Source organism: Stigmatopora nigra, chromosome 3, assembly GCF_051989575.1.
Source record: "Stigmatopora nigra isolate UIUO_SnigA chromosome 3, RoL_Snig_1.1, whole genome shotgun sequence".
In the NCBI taxonomy this organism is placed as follows: Eukaryota; Metazoa; Chordata; class Actinopteri; order Syngnathiformes; family Syngnathidae; genus Stigmatopora; species Stigmatopora nigra.
Window position 1 is genome coordinate 1,647,447 of NC_135510.1, and position 24,259 is coordinate 1,671,705.

General features: G+C 35.4%; 2 protein-coding genes across 2 annotated transcripts; one reads left to right on the forward strand and one right to left on the reverse strand.

Annotated features, from left to right (window-relative positions):
• Window positions 1-927: 927 nt before the first annotated feature.
• Window positions 928-24,084, reverse strand: LOC144194501 (uncharacterized). The gene is made up of 13 exons (XM_077713613.1): window positions 23,782-24,084; window positions 18,546-18,683; window positions 17,690-17,894; window positions 17,413-17,531; window positions 16,363-16,498; window positions 14,985-15,107; window positions 12,989-13,012; window positions 11,591-11,632; window positions 11,482-11,513; window positions 9,949-10,033; window positions 9,668-9,799; window positions 9,116-9,199; window positions 928-1,042 (listed from the first exon to the last, which is right to left on the reverse strand). The coding sequence occupies exons 1-13, from the start codon at window positions 23,838-23,840 to the stop codon at window positions 1,022-1,024; spliced, it is 1,200 nt and encodes a 399-aa protein (XP_077569739.1). The 5' UTR covers window positions 23,841-24,084; the 3' UTR covers window positions 928-1,021.
• On the forward strand, window positions 5,837-7,143 carry LOC144194126 (uncharacterized). The gene has a single exon (XM_077712976.1). It carries the CDS (start codon window positions 5,837-5,839, stop codon window positions 6,875-6,877), a length of 1,041 nt encoding a protein of 346 aa, XP_077569102.1. The 3' UTR covers window positions 6,878-7,143.
• Window positions 24,085-24,259: the final 175 nt, after the last annotated feature.

Genomic DNA, 24,259 nt, shown 5'->3' on the forward strand with positions numbered 1-24,259 from the left:
ATATATATATATATATATATATATATATATATATATATATATATATATATATATATATATATATATATATATATATATATATATATATATATATATATATATATATATATATATATATATATATATATATATATATATATATATATATATATATATATATATATATATATATATATATATATATATATATATATATATATATATATATATATATATATATATATATATATATATATATATGCAATCATTAATGTACCCTACTCTATTGCATGGGACTGTTATACCCACTCAATGGTCCATGTATTCCTTTCACCTGTCTTGGCTTGTTTTCTTTAGCTAATGTATTAGTTTTGGGGGTACTGCCTCCTCACTGGCCTTCTTCCTTTGCCTTCTGCATACTTGCACCTCTTTATCTTCTTCTGCATGTATCACTTTAATCTCATGCCAAGGTCATACTCATATTTGACCGCCTCCTTGAAAGACTATTTTCAGGAGGAGCTTGTCATGATTTCAATGCATCCTTGACATAAGTAACAGCTTTACATGCCTTTCTATTTCTAATAGCATTGCCTTAGGTAGAAAGGCATCATCTTCAAGACCCAATTAAAACTTTCAAAATGTGTAAATAAGTCAGTGATGAGAGCTTGTGTTCTAATTTCAGCTACAGATTTAGCTCTGAGACATGAACCCATCTTATACAGTGTCAGAGCAGGCAATAGGAATTCAGTGTAGAACATGATGGACAATAACACGACACCTGCAACTTGAGCAGGACCCATGAAAATACATCAGAACAAACCACACAAGATGAAGAAAAACGTTACAATTGTTTTATTAAATTGATGAATACATGTCTTAAAAAAACATATACTGATGACCTATTTGTGTCCAAAAATGTAGTTGTATTTATATATATATATCTTTAGAAGCTGAGTAAATGTTTTATTTATAAATGACAAACTATATATAGTTAATCATTTTCACCAGAAGACAATCTTTTTAAATTCCAAATGGAAAGGTCCTATGGATGTTGTTCTTTAGGCTGTAAAAGAATGAAAGATAAAAATCACAAGCAGTAGTCATTAAACTGTTATTAATAATGGCCAATGAAAACTCAGTGCACATATGAGCTTTGTGTCATTATTTCGTTTCGTTACTTTATTTAAAGCCACAAAAAATTCCAAGGCAATGTTTATGATTTTGATCAATTTGATGCTGAATCATTTCAGACATTTGAATGAAAAGCATTCCTTTTAACAAAACGTCGTATCCAAAAGATGATTGTCCTTTCCCCAATTGATATATGGATTGATAGTGATCAATTCTTAGACCTTAGAACAATAGTTCTAAGTGTGCACTTGGCACTGGGGTAATGCAGGCAGCGGTTCAGGAAGGAAAGGTCCATTGAATTTCAGATTTGAAAAGAACAATGTGCATTTTTTCCTTGGTCATGGAACACTGAACCTGCTCTCATCTCTTAACTGCAAAACCAAGCATGCAGGGAAGTTTGAACAATACTAAGTTCATACGATCTTTACACACTTGTTGAGTAGTTCAACCATTTTAATCAAGTCAATATATTATATTTCCAACTGCACAGAGATAAAATCGACAGTATATATATATATATATATATATATATATATATATATATATATATATATATATATATATATATATATATATATATATATATATATATATATATATATATATATATATATATATATATATATATATATATATATATATATATATATATATATACATATATATATATATATATATATATATATATATATATACATATATATATATATATATATATATATATATATATATATATATATATATATATATATATATATATATATATATATATATATATATATATATATATATATATATATATATATATATATATATATATATATATATATATATATATATATATATATATATATATATATATATATATATATATATATATATATATATATATATATATATATATATATATATATATAAATTCATATTTGTATGTAAAACAAAGCCAGCTCATTAATATATTTGTTTTGTAACTTTTGCAGGACTTGACAGTTGTATGATGGAAGTAAGCAACGGATTGGAATCTGGCCTTCCCCAACAGTATCCCCCACCCTTACTCCCAAAACCTTCCAAAGACAATGTGAAGCTTCAGAAACTAAAGAAGAAGCGGGTCACGAAAAGGGGCAGTCTCTCTCTGACACCTATCCCATTTCGTTCCTGCTTGTCCCCTGTCAATGAGGCCAGCCCGGATCTCGAGGACAGTGATCTCTCCAGCCCACCAAAGAAACCAGATTTAGTCTGCACCGTGGAATCCTTGAGGTCATCTTTCTCACTGAATTCATTTGAACGATCTGCATCTGGTTTTCCTCACCTTGAAAGCAGTTCCTTCAAACAAATTGACACTTTAGTGCCACATATCAGGAGTTCTGAAGAGCAGGTGGCACCATTATACGAATGCTCTACATTCTTGTTTGATGAACTGCCACCTAGTATGATGCAGCCCAAAAATTCTACAGGAATGGAGCAGGCTCCACTATCCTCACTTCAAGCTACTTTCGATTTAGTGTTACCAATTTCCCCTAGGTCTGTCACACCCGTTGATCATCTCACTGTGTCAGAGTCCAGTCCTAAAATATCAACTCAGAACCAAACACCATCCACAACCATTCTCAACATCAGTCCAGACCCAACATCTTCCCTTTGTACAGATCGACCTCCTGATCTACATGATCTACATCTGTTATCGGTTTCAAACACACAAAACATTTTTTTATCTCCAAACTGTGTAGAAACAAGCACTGTTTCAAAAGAACCTTCTCTCCTACATACTACACCAATATCACAGATCTACAGACCTAACGGTAATGGTAACTTAATAAGGAAGTTAACCCAAAAAACTACATGTGAACCTCCAAAAAATTTGACGTTTATGTCAAAAGCAACATTGAATGAGTTCTCTAAGAGTTCCTGCCGTCAAGGGCTGACAGCAATAAACCCAACCGCTGAGTCATTTTCAATGGCTTACATGAAGAAAAAAAGGGCTGAGGAAACAAAGGATCTAAAGTCAGCTGTGCCTAAACTTTTATGTGGGAAACCCCAAACTGTGTCTGGCACGCAGTCAAGAGTTTCCACTCCATCTTGTGAAATATCCAAAACGGGTTCTATATTTTTTTTAAGTACAGCTTTAAAGTCCTGCCAAAATAAGTTTGGACCCACATTATCAACTGAGTCTATTGGTAGCATAACATGTGCTGCTACAAAAGAAGTACAGCAGAATGTGAAAAACGGCAATTCTGGAGGTGTTCAAAATACCTGTAGGAGTACTCTGGATTTAAGCATTCCCACTGACACTTTTATTTGTAGAGAAACAGTCACATCACATGCATTAAAAGACCAAATTTCAAAAAGAGAAAATGCATGTTTGCCAAAGGTCCCATCATTTCTCTGCACTGAACCAAAGACTCCAGAAATGTTGATTTATCCTCAAGGACCCAAAGGTTTGAGCTACTTGTCGCCAAACTATCACCATCCAGTTTTTGAGGCACGCAACTCTTTATCATCACTACTGGAAAACCAAATATCAATAGCCACTTCCAAAACCAAGGCACACTCAACATATTACGGACTTACTCCTCTTCAGTACGCTGCTCATGGTGGGATTCAGACTCCAAGATCATATCAAAGCCTTTCAACCCACAGAAGTCAAGTTTCCTCTTTGACCGGAGCACAATCAGAGGATGTTTATGTCGCAAAAATTGATTCAACACAACACTGTAGTGGGCATGAAAATCTACGGCCTTTGGATAGTGAGGTGATAAAGAGTTTGCAATTATGTACAATGTCAAGGGATTCAAAATTTCAAGCAAAACAAACTGTAAGAGATAACAATTTCTTTGAGAAAAGTCACCAAGCCAAAACACAGCATGTGGACAAAACTTCATTTAAAACATTTGGTTTGGAGGGAAAAAGACCTGAGCTACCTCTGGGTTTGATACAGAAACATAACTGTCATTCCACAAGTGATGTATCTACACGAAAGGCCTCATACTCTGAGGTGCCAAGGCCAATTCCTAAAGCAGGTGAGGTGCACACATCAACTGCTACAATGATTCCCATGGATTCCGATTTAAGTATAACCTCATGCCTCAAGAATAGCAGGAATGTTTTTAAATCAATCCCAAAGCTGGTAAATCAAGATTCAAATGTAGAACATATTCTAAAAGTCATTGGTGGAGAAAATTGTGCAAAAATAGATGGAAAATACAGTATTTTTAAAGGGAATAATTTTGAACAATTCAATGTCCCAAAATCTGAGCAAAAGCTAGAAAATGTTTTTGTCAATGACTCATTCACTGGCAAGAGTCTGGACAAATTTCAAAATAAAGCGAATTTTATCCAAATGGAAAATCAGGCTTTACACAGCCAAAGAAAAGAGTTTAAAAAAGAAATGAAAGTAAGAAATGAGTTTGTTCTACCTACTAACGGTATTAACATTGATAGCATTTCTTCCTCTGCTGTGTCCATTACTAACAATATCAATGAAAATTCAAACAGAGACTCCCAAATGAACAGTGATTTTGAAAACACAGCTTTGAGGACAGAATCAATGATTGAACATGAGCCAATAGCAGATTCTGTTTGTTGTGATGATAATCACATACTCACTGAAACAGTAGATTGCAAAAAGCGTTACTTTGGAGACAGTTGTGAATTGAAATTGTGTCCCACTCGTGTCAATACTTTCTCAACCACTTGCCATATGCTAGATGTCGAGCTAGCAGACATGCCAATGATAACGACCAAATCCCCAAATATTTTCACTTTGGAGAGAGACCAGCAACCAAATATAGAAACTACGATCCTTCAGAAAACAAGTGACAATAGACTTCTTGACTCCAGTTTTCAACGTAAAGTTAGGAAGGAAGAAAGTTGCATCGACTCCAGCAAACCCTTCATAGACAGACCACTATCATTTGAAGATGACTATGCTAAAAATAGACTAGAACTGACATTTTCAAATATGAAATGCCCAGAACTCAATCCAAATGAACCTTCCAATGCCGTTGAATTTGTTGCTGAAAAGTTACAAAAGGATTCCCTTCCTGACATATCTGTAATGGTAGGGGACATAAAAGAGACATTAACTAATTCCAAAAGTATTTCTAATACATCAAATGCTCAAATATTTTTGAACATTCTTGACATTTCAGATAAAACATCCGACTCACAATATGGAGGATCTTTGCCTTTGAGCAAGACAATTAAAAATATTGTTTCCCCTAGGGAAATGGTTGGTGTTCACAACAACAAGGGTGTTCCAGAAACAATAAAGTTAAACAAATCTGACTGTGTTCATGAAAACATACAGGAGAACAACATAGAACATTGTCAAAACCCAAAGACTGATGAGCATGATCACAATTCTGTAAATTTAGAAGTAATTAAAATGGAAAAAGATAGTCAGTTCAACAAAGTAGCTAGTATCCCTTTGGAAAATGGTATTCATAATGGAAATAATATTCATTTTTTAGTAAAAATGCCCCAATCTGTTCTCACCCGACTGAGCCCGACAACGCAAACAAAATCTATGGTTGTCCCACGAGCCTTTTCGTTACAAAAACCAAGATCCTGTAATACGCCAACACATGCAAGTAATTTAATTTTACCCCAGACCAGCCAGTCCCCTGTTAACATTACCCCCACACCAGTAATTAATAAAACAGAAGACATTTCTCTCAACACAATGTTTTGCAAATCAAATACTTTTAAAACAAATTCAAGATTCAATATGGAAACCAAAACTAACCCCCCTCTCCATAATTTGACCCACATAGCCAGTCCAAGACAACATCCTTCTAAGCAGGTTGAAATAAGTCAATCGGGTAGTGTAGAAAGAAATCATTCTTTTGTAAGCACCCACAATCAAGTGCAGGAAAACCATTCTGCCAGTAAGGACCGACAATTGACAGAGCAGCCAGTTGAGAATATATTCCCTGCAAAGCCAGCTAGAGGTACTGTCATGAATTCATCCCTAGTTAAAGCTGCCATGATTGATTCTACAAGTCATGCCTCTCTGCCTCAGGACTCAGTCACAGTCACAACTCCATCCTCAAAGAAAGGAATGTCACCGCAATCTCAACAAATCACTGGTCTTATAGAAAAGGAGGCTTTGAAGAGGAAAGACACACCAGAAGAGAGACCAGCAATCGAATGCTCCACGAAGTCAGTGACATCAACTGCATCTTCAATTGATGAGAAAAAAGCAGCTGGGCCTGAAACAAATCCTTTCGCCACTGAGCCCAAAGCCAAATCAAAGCCTAAAAGCCTGAAGGAAAAACTCAGTGGATGGACACGACTCAAGAAACACATGGTAGTACAATCAGAGGAACCTGTCTTTCCAGAGGCGCAGGCCAAATCCCAAATTGAGTCAGATCATGATTGTAAGGACAAGTTATCAGAAGACCAATGTGATAATCAAGAAATTATCAAGCAAGAAGAGTTTCCCAGGGCTCTAAAGATGTGGGATGCTCTTCTCTTTCAGATGTTCTCTACTAAAGACCGAATTATGCATCAGATCAATACCGCTAAAAGAGATTCAGAAGAGAAAAAGGCCAACAAAGGAACCCAGGAAGAGGTTCCCTCGTTTGTCAATCGCCTACCAGTCTTGCTGTACAGTCCTCGATTTGATGCTAGGAAATTAAAACAGGCAGCAGTGAAGCCATTGACAAAAATAGCAACGGTCTTTGAAAGGGGACTCCTGAAACGAAAAACTCAGGAGGATGATCACAAGGACTTCAATAGAATTGCAAGAGGATTTGGACCGACTTAAACAAAAGAAATGTAACTTGAACAGATGCGTTTGCAGTTTATTAATTCACATTTGGAATTCTTCATTATGAAATAGACATTAGGTGGGAGTGTTTTTTTTACCTTGTAGGCGAACTTTGACACTAATCTATTCAAGTTTGGCCTTATTCAAATTATATTAACATTAGGTGTAGAAGAATGATGTATGGTTTTGTCATCAATCATCTCTTTGAAGTACTGTCAACTCAGGCATTCACCTGGAGATGGAAACATTTCCTCTATAGTCTTAATAATGTAAATTTCTGGGGGAGACTGATGTCTGTGAATATGCATTATGTGCTAAAACTGTAATTTACAGACACATTTGCACTTTTAACTTTCAAATAAATAAGATAAAAGTACAACTTTTGAGAGTAGGATTACATTATTTCCTATATTGCATATATTTTTACAATAAAGTGTGACCTGCTGCCATAAATATTTGTAATAAATAATATTGACATTCCTCAATCAACTAATACAATGCATTTCGAAATGAATATTGGATGGACAGTCAATATTTTGGCAGTCAACCAAGCCACAAAACAAAAGCCAAACATGCTATATAATTAGCTGTACATGCCTGTCTCCCAAAGACAGCTGCGTTAGGCTCGGGCAACCCCCGCAACTATTTTGAGGATGGGCAGTATGGAAGATGAATGAATGAACGAATTAGCTGTGCACAATCAAAATGTTTAGGACAGAATTGTGAATCAGTTAACAACATTGTCTATATTCTGAGGGACTACAAATGGAAACAGCAATAAAGTGGAGCTGAAGTGGAAATTTGGAAAGTAATCATGATTATGTAATGTTGCTTAGGTCTTTGGACTTATAATGAGAATGAAGAGAAAGTAAATATCTTCATTACATGAGTGTTTTGTATAGGTCATTTTTGCTGTCACTCTAAAAGAATTTCACTCTTGAATGTCACTTGTATGTCTTGAAGTAAAACCAGATGGATGTTTTATTTTTTAGTCTTCTTTACCAAATAAGCCATCTCTGTTAATTACATTGATGTTTAAAATGTGTTCACTGCCTGATGGCGGCATGCTCCAAAACCATGGAACTCATCCTGGACTTCAGATGGAACAAGCCTGCGCCACTCTGCTGACCTCACTTGGGCTACTTATTTATTTCTTATTTATTGATTATTTAATTGTCTGTTTGTTTTTATTTGTGCATTATGTGGTGAATGCTTTAAAACTCATTATACATGTATAATGACGATAAAAGCATTCAATTCAAAATACCATGACATCTGCAAACCAACTACTGCCGCCAGACTGACTATTCTTTTCCGCATAGGTCATATGTTAAGCGACACACATATTTACAAATATGAGAATATCCACATAACAATAACCAACAACAATTGCTTTTTTATGCAATTCTCATTAGTAATGTGGGATCGGATGAGTGATGATGTGATTGTGAGTCTGAATGATTGAGTGTCTCTGTATTCTATGAGTGACTTTTGACAACTTTAGGGTGTAGCTGTAGCCCGTCTCTCACCTAAAGTCAACTGGGATAAGCTCCAGCACCTTGTGACACAGACAAGCGGTGTTGAAAATGAATGATCGAATGAATGTAATACTCTAAAGTTGTGGCAAAGTGTACCGGTGGAGAACAACAGAGCTGGTTAATAAGGTGGTGAAGTTCCCCAAAAATGTCCCCGTATAAAGTGAGACCTAAAGCACAAATTAAGCTCTGATTATATTATCATGTGAATAAAGCATAATGGAAAAAGCTGTGAATTGATCAATGCATTTATCCATCTTGCTATTTTATGAAACATGAGCAGGAAAAAAGAGGAAAAAAATGATTATATGACACATTCCATGTTGAAATTTCAGTTACCCGGTACTTCATTAATGTTAGTTCATATTTTAAATCCCCATGTATTTGAGGTTTCCTAGTTAAGAAGCATTTGGTGTTCACATTGATAACAAAATTACAAGCACATGCAACAAACACATTGACATAGTAACGAAAAAATAAAATCATTATAATAAACAATGATAATTCTTCAACTTTTTAAAAATTAGCTTCAAATGTATTTTTGCATTAAATAAATACTATTAACTACTGGCATAAGGAGTTGAAATTTTTTACTGTCTTTCCACGGCATCACCTGGGTATTTAAACACTTGTATGCTGCTTCCCATCAAAGAAGAAGGAAAATGACTAAAATTCATTAATGTATTGCATGAGAACTGACCTTGCTTTCCTTTCTAGAAGAACCCATATCACTTAATTTCTCCCAGACATTTTTCTTGTTTAAAACACCACCAGGTTTGATTTCCTGAAATTTAAAGAAATCACATCATCAACTTGCTACATTGAAATCTACTTTATGGCATGGGTGATAGGAAGTATACGGAAGATACATACGTACAGTACATCCACCTGTTTTTTATTGATTAAACATTATCCAAGAATTATTAATGAACCTAACAGTAACTGTGAGGCCAAAGGTAAAAAAATGGGGGAATAGTCAGAAATTGGCCATTCAGGATGACCCACCCTTTAATCAAATCTGTGGTATCTCATGTATGTATGTGTATACGAGGGTGTTGGATGAGCAAACAATTGATTGAAATTAGTGTCATTATTCTTTGCTGATTAAAGAGTAAAATTAAGATAATATGCAAAGGAAAGTAGTATGGCAGATTTTATGTAACCATGCAGAAACTGAAATAGATTACTAGCATCCTGTTTTAAAACTCTAACATTGCCCACAATCAACTCAGAAAATACTTCTCCGTTGGACCTTCAATTGTGTGTTCGTTAAAGTGCTTTGGTTTGACGACACTCCAGCCTCAAACAGATTCTTTCTGGGGGTGATCGGACTCCTCACATCCACCAGGACTGGACTAACTGATTTGCCTTCTTTGGGGGAAACCTGTAAAGGGTTACATTGTTTTGGGGAAAAAAATAAACTGAAAATCTGACCATATTGAAAACCTATTTTCTCCACCAATAAGGTGCAAGTAAAATACTTAAATTTTATCAAAAGTGTGCCTTAAATAATCACTGGAAAGGCATAGTTACCTCAAGAGCATGTGTGTACTGCTGCAGTTTCTTGTCAATTTTGGAAACGGAAAGAGGATGGTGCATCGTTTTTTTCATATTGGAGCTTTGAAAGAAGGAGGAAACATCACAGAATGTTTAAGTATATACTTTGCCTTATTGTTGTGTCTAAACCATGGATTAATAAGAGTTTTGGGTCTTTCAAAAAAATATCAATTACAGTAATCCCTCGAATATCACAGTTAATGTAGACTAGACATGACCGTGATAATCAAAAAATCGTGAAGTAGATCACCCCTATTATAACTACTTTTTTTTCAGAGTCGAGTCATATTAGGAAGCAGAAAACCGGGAATAGCTTCGGCTTACGAGTTCCAGTGTGAATTTTCATATTTTTATGTACTTAAAAAAATTATATATATATATATATATATATATATATATATATATATATATATATATATATATATATATATATATATATATATATATATATATATATATATATATATATATATATATATATATATATATATATATATATATATATATATATATATAAATATATATATATATATATATATATATATATATATTTTTTTTTTTTTAATATTTAATAGCAGAAAAAAAATCATAAAGAGGTCAATTCGCGATAAGTGAAGTCGCGATAATCGAGGGAAGACTACGCCCTTTATCGAGTTGTTTTATGCTATGTTAATACACAAACAAAGTTCACCAGAGAAAACTAGCCAGATGTAGTCAAACACAACTACATAAGTCTAACAGTCTGAAATTAAGTGCATCAAAACTCAAAGGTGAAATTTTTTCCATGTGTGGCGGTTGACATGCCCTCAGGTATTCTATTACAATCTGATGCTGAATGTTTTTAACAAAGGTGAGCATATTGTATATATTGTATTTGAAAAACTGTGTTTATTTTGTTGTTGTTGGTCTCCCAGAGATGCCTAAACCGTTTAACAATTTACGTACAGACAAGTCAAGGTTTTAAACCATATTTTTCGCTCCATGGCACTGACAACTCTTCTGGAGTTTGATCTGAAAGGGGAGCTTCAATTGAAATAGCAAAGGCCACAAACATTATCCAAAGCTGCATGGCATTCAGATTATAGTTGTAGAAAGACTTGAGAGAATGTGAGAAGCCTAAAAGCCCAACAGAACGTGATGGACTGGGACGAAACATTTCATGGTAAACCACTGGGCTAACCATGCGCACCTCTGAGCCTCGGTCGGGCTCCCATTGGCCCATCATGGACACAGTCGTAGTACTGTGATCAAATTGACCAAGTCTTGCTTAACAAGAGAAACAGTCGAAATCATATTGTACGATCTGCTTTTCGCAAAGTATTTTTTGTCGTGGCTTTTGGGAACAAGTTGTATCTGTAACATTTTATTTAGAGCAAACTCAAGTGTGAGTTGCTTCACTTGAATCATATAAAATGTCCATTTATTTGGAGAAATTACAAGTTTTTGACCTCCCAATTAACAAGGAGGATTTTCCATATTGTAGATACACAATATGTACAGACAACCCACCTTTTTCTCAGTGATTCTGTTCGCTCTGTGATCTGAAGGCAAGGGAAATGTGAGAACAATTAGTGCACTGTAAAATGGCATTAAGTAAATGTTCTCTCTTAACCCTTACCACACATTTGCCTTCTGTTGGTGCTCTGCTCTTCAACTCATCCTATACAAAGAAAGAGTGTGCTGAGATACATTTCCATGTTTAGCTCAGCTGCACTATTTGTTTTTGTTGTGGCAACAAATCAAGTGGTGCCTATTTATGTATCCTATACTCTAGACACTTGGACATTGTTGCACCTTTCATTTATTCCATAGCATTGACAGCACCATTTAATAATTACTAGTTGTATGACTTAAGACAATTTAATGTCAATATCCCTCTTTACGGCATTGCTCAGAAGTGGAGTTAAGGTTAGTCTCATAATAAAATGATTTATTAGACTATCATTAAGTTTTATTCAACCCTTTCATACATGTATTTTATTATTTATGTATCCTGTACTCTAGACTCTTGGACTTGGTTGCATCTTTTATTTATTCCAAAGCATTGATTGCACCATTTAATAATTATTAGTTGTATAACTTTAGACTATTTCATGTAAAAATCCCTCTTTAGAAGTCCAGTTAAGGTTGCTCTCGTAAAAAAGGAATTATTGAATTGTTATTACTATTAACTATTATTCAACCCTTTCATATAAGAATATACATTCATATTGGATAGGGCTGTCAAAGGGTTTTTATATAATTTAATTTTATATTCAAACGTAGTATGACACAGAAAACGTAAACTATTGAAAACAGTTTATATGTATGTATATATATATATATATATATATATATATATATATATATATATATATATATATATATATATATATATATATATATATATATATATATATATATATATATATATATATATATATATATATATATATATATATATATATATATATATATATATATATATATATATATATGTAAACGTAGGTACTTAGATAACTAGATGATATTTGTTTTTTAAGTATTGTAATAAATCAACTTCAAGTAAAATATGCAAAAAATGTATGAGTAATCAAAAGTATTAATAGTTCTAAATAAAAATATATGAATATTAAAAATTAATACAAAAGTAATTTAAAAACAAATTGTACCAAATGAAAAAAGCTGAGGAAATCAAACAAAAAATTTAAATATGTGTGTGGAAGCCTGTATTACGAATATTTTACAGATATATTGGACTTAAATGTTTTTTGTAGAACAACAGCATTCCAAATTAAAAACATCTGACATCTGTTTTCACTGAGGCAGATGTTTACTTAATTTTTAGTTTCATCTAAACACATATGGCTGTAACATCTGAACAAACTGTTAAATGGGATGTTTCATGTTAATTAAAGGTGCAGCAATATGCTGTCATGCAACCGGAGGGCAACTTCCTTTTCAAAACCCAGTTCACTAATTATCGTCTTTAGTTTTATTCATTCTTCATCACACAAGGGGAAAAAAGTGAACTTACTGGGTAAAACTGAATGAGGAGTTTCTGTTGGAAGAAGCAGAAAGAGAGAGCAATTTTATCATGGTTAACATGAACATGGACAACAGCACTACCTGTCATGTACTGATGGCGGGCGATACATAGTGTGGTTATGTAATTATATGTGAGCCATTATACAATTTACTCAAAAAATCTTTCCTGACAGAACCAAGAATTTACAAACATCTATTAAGAAAAAATATGAACAAATCTAAAGTTAAAATGTCTGAGTTATTTAATTTTTTTTTAATTTGTTTTACTGGATTTAAATATATAAGGATGATAATCAGTTTAATATTGGTAACGATCCTGTTGGTCCTGTAATGTTTTTAAATTAATTCAAATATTATATCCCAAACATTTTGATGTATTGTATAGTAGTTAAACAATAGGTAATCATTTTATGGTGTACATCAGGGGTAGGGAACCAATGGCTCGGGAGCCATATGTGGCTCTTTTGATGGGTGTCTCCACGAACCTATGTGGTAAAATATGGGAAACGCTGGTGAGAGACCTAAGTCCCTAACGCACCAATGGGAGCGCCACGCTGGCACTGTGGCGCCGAAACTGTCTCTAGCGCCTTTTTTAAATCCTAATTTTTCTTCATTAGACTCTTCTTCTGCATGCATACTCTCATTGATACTCATTGATTAGCAACAGTGAAATAATGTTCTGAAAAGAATTCACACTTTTTTTTTTACTTTCAAAAAGGTGAAATGAATAATAAATGCTCACATTTTAATGTATTTTTACTTTTAAATTCTGAGTATGGCTATAAAGAAATGATTTTTGAAAATATGAATTGTCTATGGCTCTCGGTCAAAAAGGTTCCGACCCCTGGTGTACATCAACACAGTCCTCTCAAACACTGATGTCGCCCCCCGCTGGTCATGAATGAGTCATATTTGAGTTTTCAAATAAAAGGCTTGTTAAAATGTCTCATCTCATCTCGTGGAGTGAAGTTTTCATTATTTGAGTTACATTCCAATAAAGCTAAAGATAGCATGCCAATTAACAGATTATAAAATAGACACTTTTATCTAAAAATCAGTCCTCCTCCTGTTGAAATGTGAAATTATTTTGATGCATTAATAATGTTCTTCTTTAATACTATATATTCTTAGGCTCCTAGAATCATCATAATCTTATTTAAGGATGGTGTCCGTGTGTTCACAAGTGTGTAAACATGAAAACTAACAAACATGAATGATTTTTAAATAGATATAATGTTCTTTAGGGTCCCCGGTTTTATGAGTGGTTTGGCGTCGCCTCACAGTTCTGAAATTGAGGGTTCGATCCAAGGTCGGTCTTCACTGTATGGAGTTTGCATGTTTTCCATGGACTTGTTTGAGTTTTTCCCCAGTTACTCCGGTTTCCTTCCACATCCCAAAAACAAGTTGAACTGGTTGAACTTTAGAGTACCTAGGGGCAACTTACACTCTAAATTATGCTGGAATTGTGGAAAATTCGTCTGAATTGCCTCTAGGTATGAGTGTGAGCGTGAACTGTTGTACGTCATCTTGTCACCGCCCAGTTTCCGAAGGCAGCTGTGATGGGGTCCAGGACCCCCGCAATCTTTGAATGAATCTTCTTGAAATTTCTTATATTTACTTAATTTATATTTACTGGATTGAATAGCTTTGTCACTGCATGTAAGATATGAAATCATTTAAGTGCTGCTCCAGTAAAGTGCCACCATAAAGCAAATAATGAATAATGCTAATTCAATGTCTCGTCTTTCTCGTACATAGAGTTCATTGATTTTACCCTTAAGTATCAAATGACCACTTGTGTCCAAACATAGAGACATGTGATTAGGGTAGTAATGGCGAATCCCTCTTTTGACAGACAATCAGGCATTTATTTAACAAATTCGAGACTGGGGCCCATAATCACTAATACTTTTCACACTGTCTGGTCATCAAAGTTCCCCAAAAAAGTATCCACCACTACTGTTTCTACTCTTCTCCATCCATACCTTAAATGTCGGGCTCATGGCTCCATAGCATTTCAATGTCTCATCTTCTTCACTGCTGCAAACAGGATGGTTCGGCTGCCTGTTTCTAGATTTGTCAGGCCCGTATTCTTTTTCCTCAGACTTCTACAAAAAATCCAAAGTGTAAAACCACCAAATTATTAGTCAGAAATTACATTAATAAATCATTGATAAGATTGGCAGGTTTCTTACAGGTTTTATTGTTTTAGGTAAAAAAGTAATTATAAAATAAAAAAAAGCAATTGTGGTAGATTTCATACCTTATGTACACACCTTTGCACGTGCAGTCTTTAAATATATCTGCAAATGGGTTGGTGTTTTACAATGTGCCCCCAAACATTGTTTAAAAGCCAATAAAGAAAACCTGAAAAAATGCTAATGGTTGTTTCACATTGAATGTGTCTTTGAAGCATTTGCCAAGGCACATAACCCTTTTTCACCGAGACCAGAGTGACATTTCTTTCATTTATACTCTTATTTAATGGCTTAAGTTAGCTCTAATGTAGTAGTATAATAAGAATAAATGTATTTATTCATTGGCAGTAGGTGGGGAATACCCCGAATTGGTTTCCAGCCAAACACAGGGCACTAGGAAATTAACAAAGACTCTTAGCTATGGACAATTGCTTAATTTATGTCGGGAAAATTTTATTCTCCACATTCATAGTGTGGAAAAGTTGAGAACAAGCTTATTTTTCCTTATGATTCAGCTTGTTTGCAATTCGTCATATATGTGTATATAATATATGTCATCCTTGTGGTAAACATGTTCAGAGAGATTCTAATATGTACTGATTAGAATTATCAATAATGACAAGCATATAAATTCCTATTATTATTCATTTGTATGTTTACTAAAGTATATTATGGTTATTTCTAAGAGTATACCATACAGTCAAAAAGTTTACTATGCTTAAGAACATCTTTGGTAATAGCATGTACATTTTATGACACATTGTATACCCCATTAACATTACAAAAGGAAAAATATTTGACGATGGCACCAAGATTAAAGGGGCTGTCCTTCTAACTTCTCATTCAAATGACTCTTCTGCTTAATGTGTCACTCGAGATAGATAGTCAAGCTTCCATTTATATGCAATTATTTTTCATTGGAAAACTTGCTTACAACTTTAGATTTGCTGCATGTTTTGCAGAGGAGACCTTTACCACCCAATTTCACCGCTTGTTCTTCTATTTGCACATACTCCGACAGCCATTCCATCTTAAAAAGAAACTGCGTTTCTTTTTTTACTTTGGCTTGTTGAGTGGCTCTACCACAACCCGGTCGTTTCGCCATGATAAAGGCTTGGCACCAGCTTCACAGTTTCTGATCCATGTGTATCTATGTATATATTACCTGAAAATCATCAATCACCATCTCCTCGTGAGTTAAATTGGCATCTTCTTGTTGATCATTTCCATGTGTGGGCCTTTTACTGCTCGTGTACAAAATTTGCTGCACCCCTTCTCCCTTTGCCATGCACACACCATCCCTGTTAAAAGGAAACCAAGGGTTTCATTCAACTTAGTCTTTTATACATTGTGTTTTGGTGGTCTGGTGGGGCGAGTGGTTAACGCGTCAGCCTCACAACACTGGGGTCCAGGGTTCAAGTCCAGGTCATGTTAATCTGTGTGGAGTTTGCATGTTCTCCCAAGCCTGTATGGGTATTCTCTGGTTACTCTGGTTTTCTCCCACATTCCAAAAACATGCATGGTTGGTTCATTGGACACTCTCAAATGCCCCTCGGTACGGGTCTGAGTGTGCATGGTTGTTTGTCTCCTTGTGCCCTGCAATTGGCTGGCCTCTGATTCAGGGTGTCCCCTGCCTCTGGCCCAGAGCCAAATGGGATATGCTACACCCCCCCCCCCCCCCCCCCCCATGTGGCCTTAATGAGGATAAAGCAGTTCAGAAAATGAATGAATGAATGTGTAAATATTTGAGATGCGACTTTGTGTTTCCAACTCATTCTCGTTTTGCAATGCATTTACGACTTGTACACTGTACTTCATAAATAGTGTTGGCATAAATATTTTCATGATTTGATTGTTTATTTTCAGTATTTTATGATTGTTTTCCATGCTAGGTTGTTAGACAAGAAGTGCCCATAGGTTGCATAGTCAGGAAGTTAATACCTCTCATTTGTTTGTTCGTTTTCTGAACACTCAAGCCTAGGGAGAACATGCAATCTCTCATCCAGCTGGAATCAAACCATCGAACCCAGAATTGTGAGTGTAACGCACTAAGCACTCAACCACCGCACTCAACCATAAACAAATGTGCAAAATTACTTGAAACATTTTCTCCAAATAAATAAAATCAATGCACTAGCTCAGAAAAACATTGTTCACATTTGTATAAGCATTTCATACAAAATAACAACATTTTAAAGACAGTACAAATTGTCACCTCATGTTTCCAGACGACAAGTGGAGCAACGTGTCAGTTGATGTTTCGGTGACTTTCTGTTGTTTTGCATCATGTGATCGTACGACTTTTGAGCAGGACAACTGAGTTACTCCTTTTATCTAAAATTGATTAAAAAAAAGAAATTATATGCATGTTCAAGAATAATGCACGAGTCTTACAGACAAGATTGGACAGAAAAAAAAGATACATTGAAGAATGGTGGTTTGACAATTTAACTTCAATCCCCATGTACCGAAGGGCTTCTGTTACTCCTTACCTGGGGCTGACATTGCTCCTGCCCTTCATCATCGTGTTTATCCTCATCATTTCTGCCTGCTTTCCTCAGCAATATTGAAGGTTCCTCTGCCTTGACATTGTAGTGCTCTGCGTCACTACGGTTCTCCTGCTTTTGGCTCCAGTCACTGAACCCCTCATCCTCCTCTTGAAAGAGGCAGCAACCAGGTCCCACCTCCCCACTCGACCTTTGGAACAGTATAAAAAAAAACATCAAAATTGAACTTATTCCTAATAATTATTTTTTTATTTATAAGTCATTTAAATTGAAAAAAGTCAATTTAAGTTGAACAAGTCTCTCTGTGTACCCTACGGCTGTCTGATAACCACTCTTGGGTTGTAGTTTGCCTGAAATCAGCTGAGATTGGCTCCGGCAACCCCGCAACCCCGACGAGGATCCACGGTACGGAATATGAATGAATGAATGATTAATTTTGGATATTAAGGAAAAATACCGCAATGCAATGAAGCCACAAAATTTGAGCCGTGTAACGACGAGGGATTACTGTAGAATCTACAGTAATCCCTCGTCGTTACAGTGTAGATGTTTACATACTAGATGGCAGCTGACTGCTGCTGACTAATGGACGCAGTGAAAGTGGAGACACCTAGTGTTTATTACGACCAAAAACACAAAGATATAACATTGAATCAGGTGGATTTTTAGTCAATACGAGAATCGTGCAATGTAATGTTGCGATATATCGCCATAAGGATCTATTAAAAATATCTATTACAACTTTTACTGTCCATTATGGCATCACAGTTATCCTTGAAAGTGAAATGTAATATATGAATGAACAACAATCATGAGGAGGGTTCGGAGAAAATGACTTTACCGTCCTGTAAATGCCATTTTATTTTGCTGAGAGGCCAGCGAACAAGAACTTCCCTCTTCTCTTTGCCTCTCCTTGCTTCTCCTTCTGCGCTCTCGCTCCATTTCCTCAGCATCCTCAAGGCTGCGCTGGACCGTCACCCTGCAAGCAGAGAAATAGGTTCACAGAGTTGACATTAAACTGACATGATACCTTGATTAGAGATTGTTGGGATTCATTTCTCCAGTGCCATTACTTAATTTCATTACACCCAACTGTGAATGAGCAAATAAAGTGTGAATGATTTGCACTAAGCCTTGTAATTCAACCATTGCTTTTAATAACTTGTTTTAACTCAGGCTGTACAAAATCATGTATTGCTCTCAAATCATTTTAATTGGTGATGTCATTTAATACGTGTAGTTAATGACGGATCAGATAAAACAGTCTGTACCAATAACTATTAGGAAGTGTAAGTTCTAATTGGAAGAATGTTATATAAATAACTTTTTATAGCACATCTGCCAAAGTGTGAACCATCTGCAGTGCCATGTTATTTTGGATTGGATAACTTTATTCATCCCGTGTTCTCGAAATTTTTAAGTAAAAGAAATAGTGAGCTCCTGTAATTGTCTGAAATCTTATATAATATTACAATAACAGAACAGATCTGGCAGGCATACGCCACACAAAAAGGCCTGGGCAGGGATCCAAACAGAACCTCTGGAAAAACGGAGGTTACACTTTGTCTACTTTCCATCTTGTGATGAAATAGTCACATCAGAAAAGGACAGCTTTGTTAGGAATGCAAGTTGCAGATGTTTACTTGGCAACATCTGTTTTACAAGCTATCAACAGATGTCAAAAGAACTATGGGAAAGGATAAAGAAGTTTAAAGCAAGTGGGGTTCGCAATGGAAGTTATGAGAACATTGGAAGCTTTTAGCTCAACATATGACTCATTCTTCAGTTTCACTTCCCTTTTTTGATGCCCCATTGATAAGAATGTCAGTGTTATTTATTTCTTCTTTCATTTTAAACTCAATGTAATATTTCCCCTCTCGTTTCTGTCTTTGATGCATCCTAACATACATGTGAGTATTCTATTCAATAGTAGGAGTCTTTGCTTAAACGCAGATCAGAAGATCAGTAAAAGGATATGGAATCATTGATAAACTATTTCCTGCATGCTATCTTAATCATCTTCCACTCATGCAGTCTTTCATAAGCTAAGAGGGTCAAATATGATGTGGTCATTTTGCCTAGATATAATAAAACTCAATTAAGCTGCAAGTGGAGAATATAGTACAACATATTTACAACAAACATGAATTGACCGTAATTTAATTTGATTACTGTCAGTTGTTTTTGTGTATCGGCAGAAGGAAACAACTGCAATTTACGATAGGACTTTCTGGCCCTAATTAGTATATTTCAAATATTAATAATTAAATTAAAAAAACTAGAATTGTTGCAGGCAATTTTTACAAGCAGAAAATATATTTTGGCCTAAACCATGAAAAGAAAAATATCATCAACTTGCAAAATTAATTGGTTCCAAAACTTCTTTCATAACTTCAAAATTTCGTATGTAGAGCAGTACTTTATATGTAAATTCTCTAATTCGTTCTACGGTTGTCATACAATTGCCAACTAAACCCCTAAAATTGGTCAAAATGTCCCAATTTTCTATGAAAGATGTGAGAAACAAAAAAATGAAAGAAAATTATAAGAAAATGATTTATTAATGTTTTAAGATGAATACTATGGCTAAGAATCTCGGTGAAAATGCGCCCTGCGTCGTCAAAATAGTTCTTACCACAGCTGTTATAATGGGAGACGTAATAATTGGGCAGCAAACTTTTAGGGGAACCCTTCTGCATCCTCAGCAGGCATCTCAGGGTCACATGGGTTTCGCCCTTTAACCTGTACACCTCACCTGAGTGAAGCACCGAAAACTGACTAGGCTCCACCTGCAGAATGGTTCCAACTGCAGGCTCTTTTGAGCCACAAACATCTTGAGCTGGACTCGGCTGTTTCCTCCCGTGTGGCTTTCTTCGGCTGTTTTGACTCCAGTCCTATCCTCTGGAGGAAATTGCACACTGAAATTCCTGGGAGCCTGCGATAGTCGACTTCGATGGAGAATAATGATGCATGCCAGGCTTTAAGGGCTGCTTCATCAACCGAGTACTCGTATAGAGATTTCTTTAGTTGGTGTGACATGTTCAGCCTCTCTTCCCATGGGATCATGAGTTTAACAGGTCAGTGGTTTTTGTAATCCTGGACAACAGAACCATGTCGGATCGAAGGTAAAGTCACCGCCACGTCCTACGAGACGAAAAGTCCATGTCTAACTCCCAATCAGAGGCACAGTGAAGAATGAATAGAGGGGTTTTGGGCTTTGTGCTAACCTTCTGAGTCCTCTTGCCTGCTCTCACAAAGGTTAATCTGATTGTTTTGGGCCCTAATGATACTGTGCCAGCCCGGTTTGCCATTTCAGCAAGAATTTTATCGTATTAATGTGCCTTGCTTCAGGAAAGTTTAGTATTCATTCATCGATTTTATGTATACTCCCTAAACTCACAAGGGTCGTCGGGGTGGTGGAGCCTAGCCCAGCTGGTTCAGACTCCAGGCGGGGAACACCCTGAATTTGTGGTTTGGCCCAGCCAATTGCAGGGCAAGGAGATGGACAATTATTCATCCCCACACTCACATTGGGGCAATTTAGAGTGTTCAACCACCCTACGCTGCATGTTTTGGGGATGTGAGTAGAGACTGCAGTACCCATAGAAAACTCACTCAATTCTGGGGAGAACATACTAATTTCACACAGGATGGTCTGGACCTGGAATCAAACCATTGATCTTAGAACTGTGAGGGCGACACATTAAATCACTTTGTCTACGCATTAACCACTAGGCCACCGGACTGCCAAATGTGTGGTAGATCATCTGTAATTGCCACAAGTATGACAAATACATATTATGAAACAGTGAAACGCAACTCTTTGATATTCAATGCATCACAATTTCAACCCATGGACTTAATATGGAAGTGATTATAAATGGTCTGCTTGTGAGGGCTAGTTTTAATTAGTTCATTAACCTGAAAGAACTCATAATCCCACTTATATTACAAGGATATTTTTTTCCATTAGTCAAAATATGTCATGCGTGGGTGCTGGAAGCTGACTGCAGCTGAGCAGGGAAGGAGTGCAGGGATTGTGCCAAATGATGTCATTGCCATAAGGGAATTTGCTAGTATAAAAGACTATTGAGCAGAGAAAAGAGTGAAGTCACACATTTTCCACCAGTAACTTGAACACCAAAAGTCCACACTGATAATAAAAAACATGGGGCCCCCTTTTTTCTATAGACCATCATAAACAATACAGTTGCAAGTGGTAAAATATTGTACTGTAAGTCCTAGTACAGGGGTGGTATTGAATGATTAGCATGTTTGTCTCAATTACTTAATTAATTAGATAAAGGTTGCAAACTCCTTGAGAACTACCTTGAGATTTCAAGACCGAGCTCGTGTGTCAATTTACTTGGATCTCAAATCAATTTTTGACATAGAAATTAACTAAATACAAATTAATCCGTTCCCAACCTCTGGAAAAAAACACTAAAATCAGGATATTACAATGGAAAGACATCTTATTATTATTTTATTTTTTTATTGGACTTGTTGTCAGCCAATCGCAGGGCACAAGTAGATGGAGATCATTTACACTGCTCAGCCTCATACCTAGGGGCAATTTAGAGTATTTAACCAGCCTACCATGCAAGCAAAACTCCACACAACAAGATCCTCGAACTTTGATGGAAACGACCCATACACTTGCCCGCCAATTGAATAATTTTCAAAAATATAACCAAACCGACAATATCAATTCGCGTTTAATGTATTGATTTATGACGTATGCTGTAAATATCTCAGAAAGAAATAATCATGAGCACGTGCACGCTAGTATACTACATGCTGGAGGCTCCGCATTCATGCATGCACCCTTTACTTCGATAACTCAAAACTTACAAGCAGCACGGGCACTTATACGTCCACAATTAATTAATATATCCTCATAAACATACAATTAAAAACAAAAGGAATTCAGAAAACAACAATAAAACTAAATTCTACTCTAGTGCCACCTTGACAGAACCTCAGCATGTTGTAGTAATGATAGTAATTTATAACAAAAAGGAATTGATCAGCTATCAAAAGTCGTCAAACTAGCTTTCTGAACAAAGGACAGAGAAAAGAAAGTCTTACATTTCAAAATAATATCCATGACACAAAGTGTTTTGCCTTTCTATCTCATGGATTTAGTGTTTAATAATCCTATTTTAGGACCTTTAATTTTTTTGCAGGAACAAAACCATCACACTGCCTAGAAAAAGAAAAGAAGATAAGACATCCTCTAGATTTGATGTGTAGTTTAAACCAATTTATTTCATGTATTTTTATAATGATTCTATAATGAACTAAAACAGCAGAAACATTCAATGTTTTTCAATGCAAAAATGAGTATTTCTTAGAAGACTGCAAATAACCACAAAGAAAACAGAACACCTTAAGTCAATACCCCAAAGTTGTTAGTTTTTGATCAGCTTTTACCACACTTAGCTTGTAAATGCAATATCTTGAGCAGCTTGTTTTCCATGAAAGATGAGTGTGAAGAATTTAATTTTGATGTGTTGGGTTAATACAGGTTGTGCATTTTGAAGCTAAACAATCCTGAATTGTTATTGCATCCAACCCATTTTACTCCGACAAATTCAATGCAAAGTGCAGCGACATAAATGGGGTGACATAATGCATGGTTGTGAAGGATTTTTGCAAGACAAACACATGTTTTTTCTTCATATGGTTTAGCCTTCCCTGAACTGTGGAGCAAAATATGCAGTTTCATTGCTACTTCTAATTGGATATATAAAAAAAAAAACCTTGCAGTTTGGAAAATTGGTCAAAATTAAGAAACAATTTTTGATGGCCAAATATTTGGTTTTGGGAATAGAATTCACACACACACATCGCTCAAGCAGTTAGAATTGATTTTAATCAGCTGTCGATATTGATGTAATCACTCAGATTTTGTCAAAAAAATATTGACTGAATTGTCACAACATTAAATGATACTTGTATCCACCAAATAAATTCCCCATCCATAGATTTACATCCAAAACCATCGTCATGTCATTCAAGCCGTCATTCAAGCAGAACAAAAGGTTGATTCTTTTATTTTTTTTCTTTCTTACTGAATGAGATCCTGGAGGAGCTGTCTGCTGGAGCTTCTTCTACGGATGGGATATGACATATTGGACTGGCTTGGTCCTGTTCTGTTCTGAATGGATCTTCCAGTTTGTTTTCCAGTTGAGGTTAAGAAGTGCTGTATTATTCCTAGTGTTGCGCCTTTCTTCTTTCAATTTTGTGTCTGCAACCCATCATGAACTTTATGTTCAGCTGGAGCTCAGCCCTCCCTTCACAAGATTTTCATTGAAGTGTCGACTGAACCCAACCTCCTTTAATCGACTGGTCATGTGACTCTCCTAAGATGATAGAAAGACAAATGCATTACTATTGACATTGATATTATAACTTATATTCTAGTCATCATACTAGATTTTAAAATGGAAAGGAGATTTGTATGTAATTCACACATTTTTATTCAGATTAGTTATATTATATGAAGTAACTAAATTAAATATAACCATTAGATCTACAATTTTGCTCCAT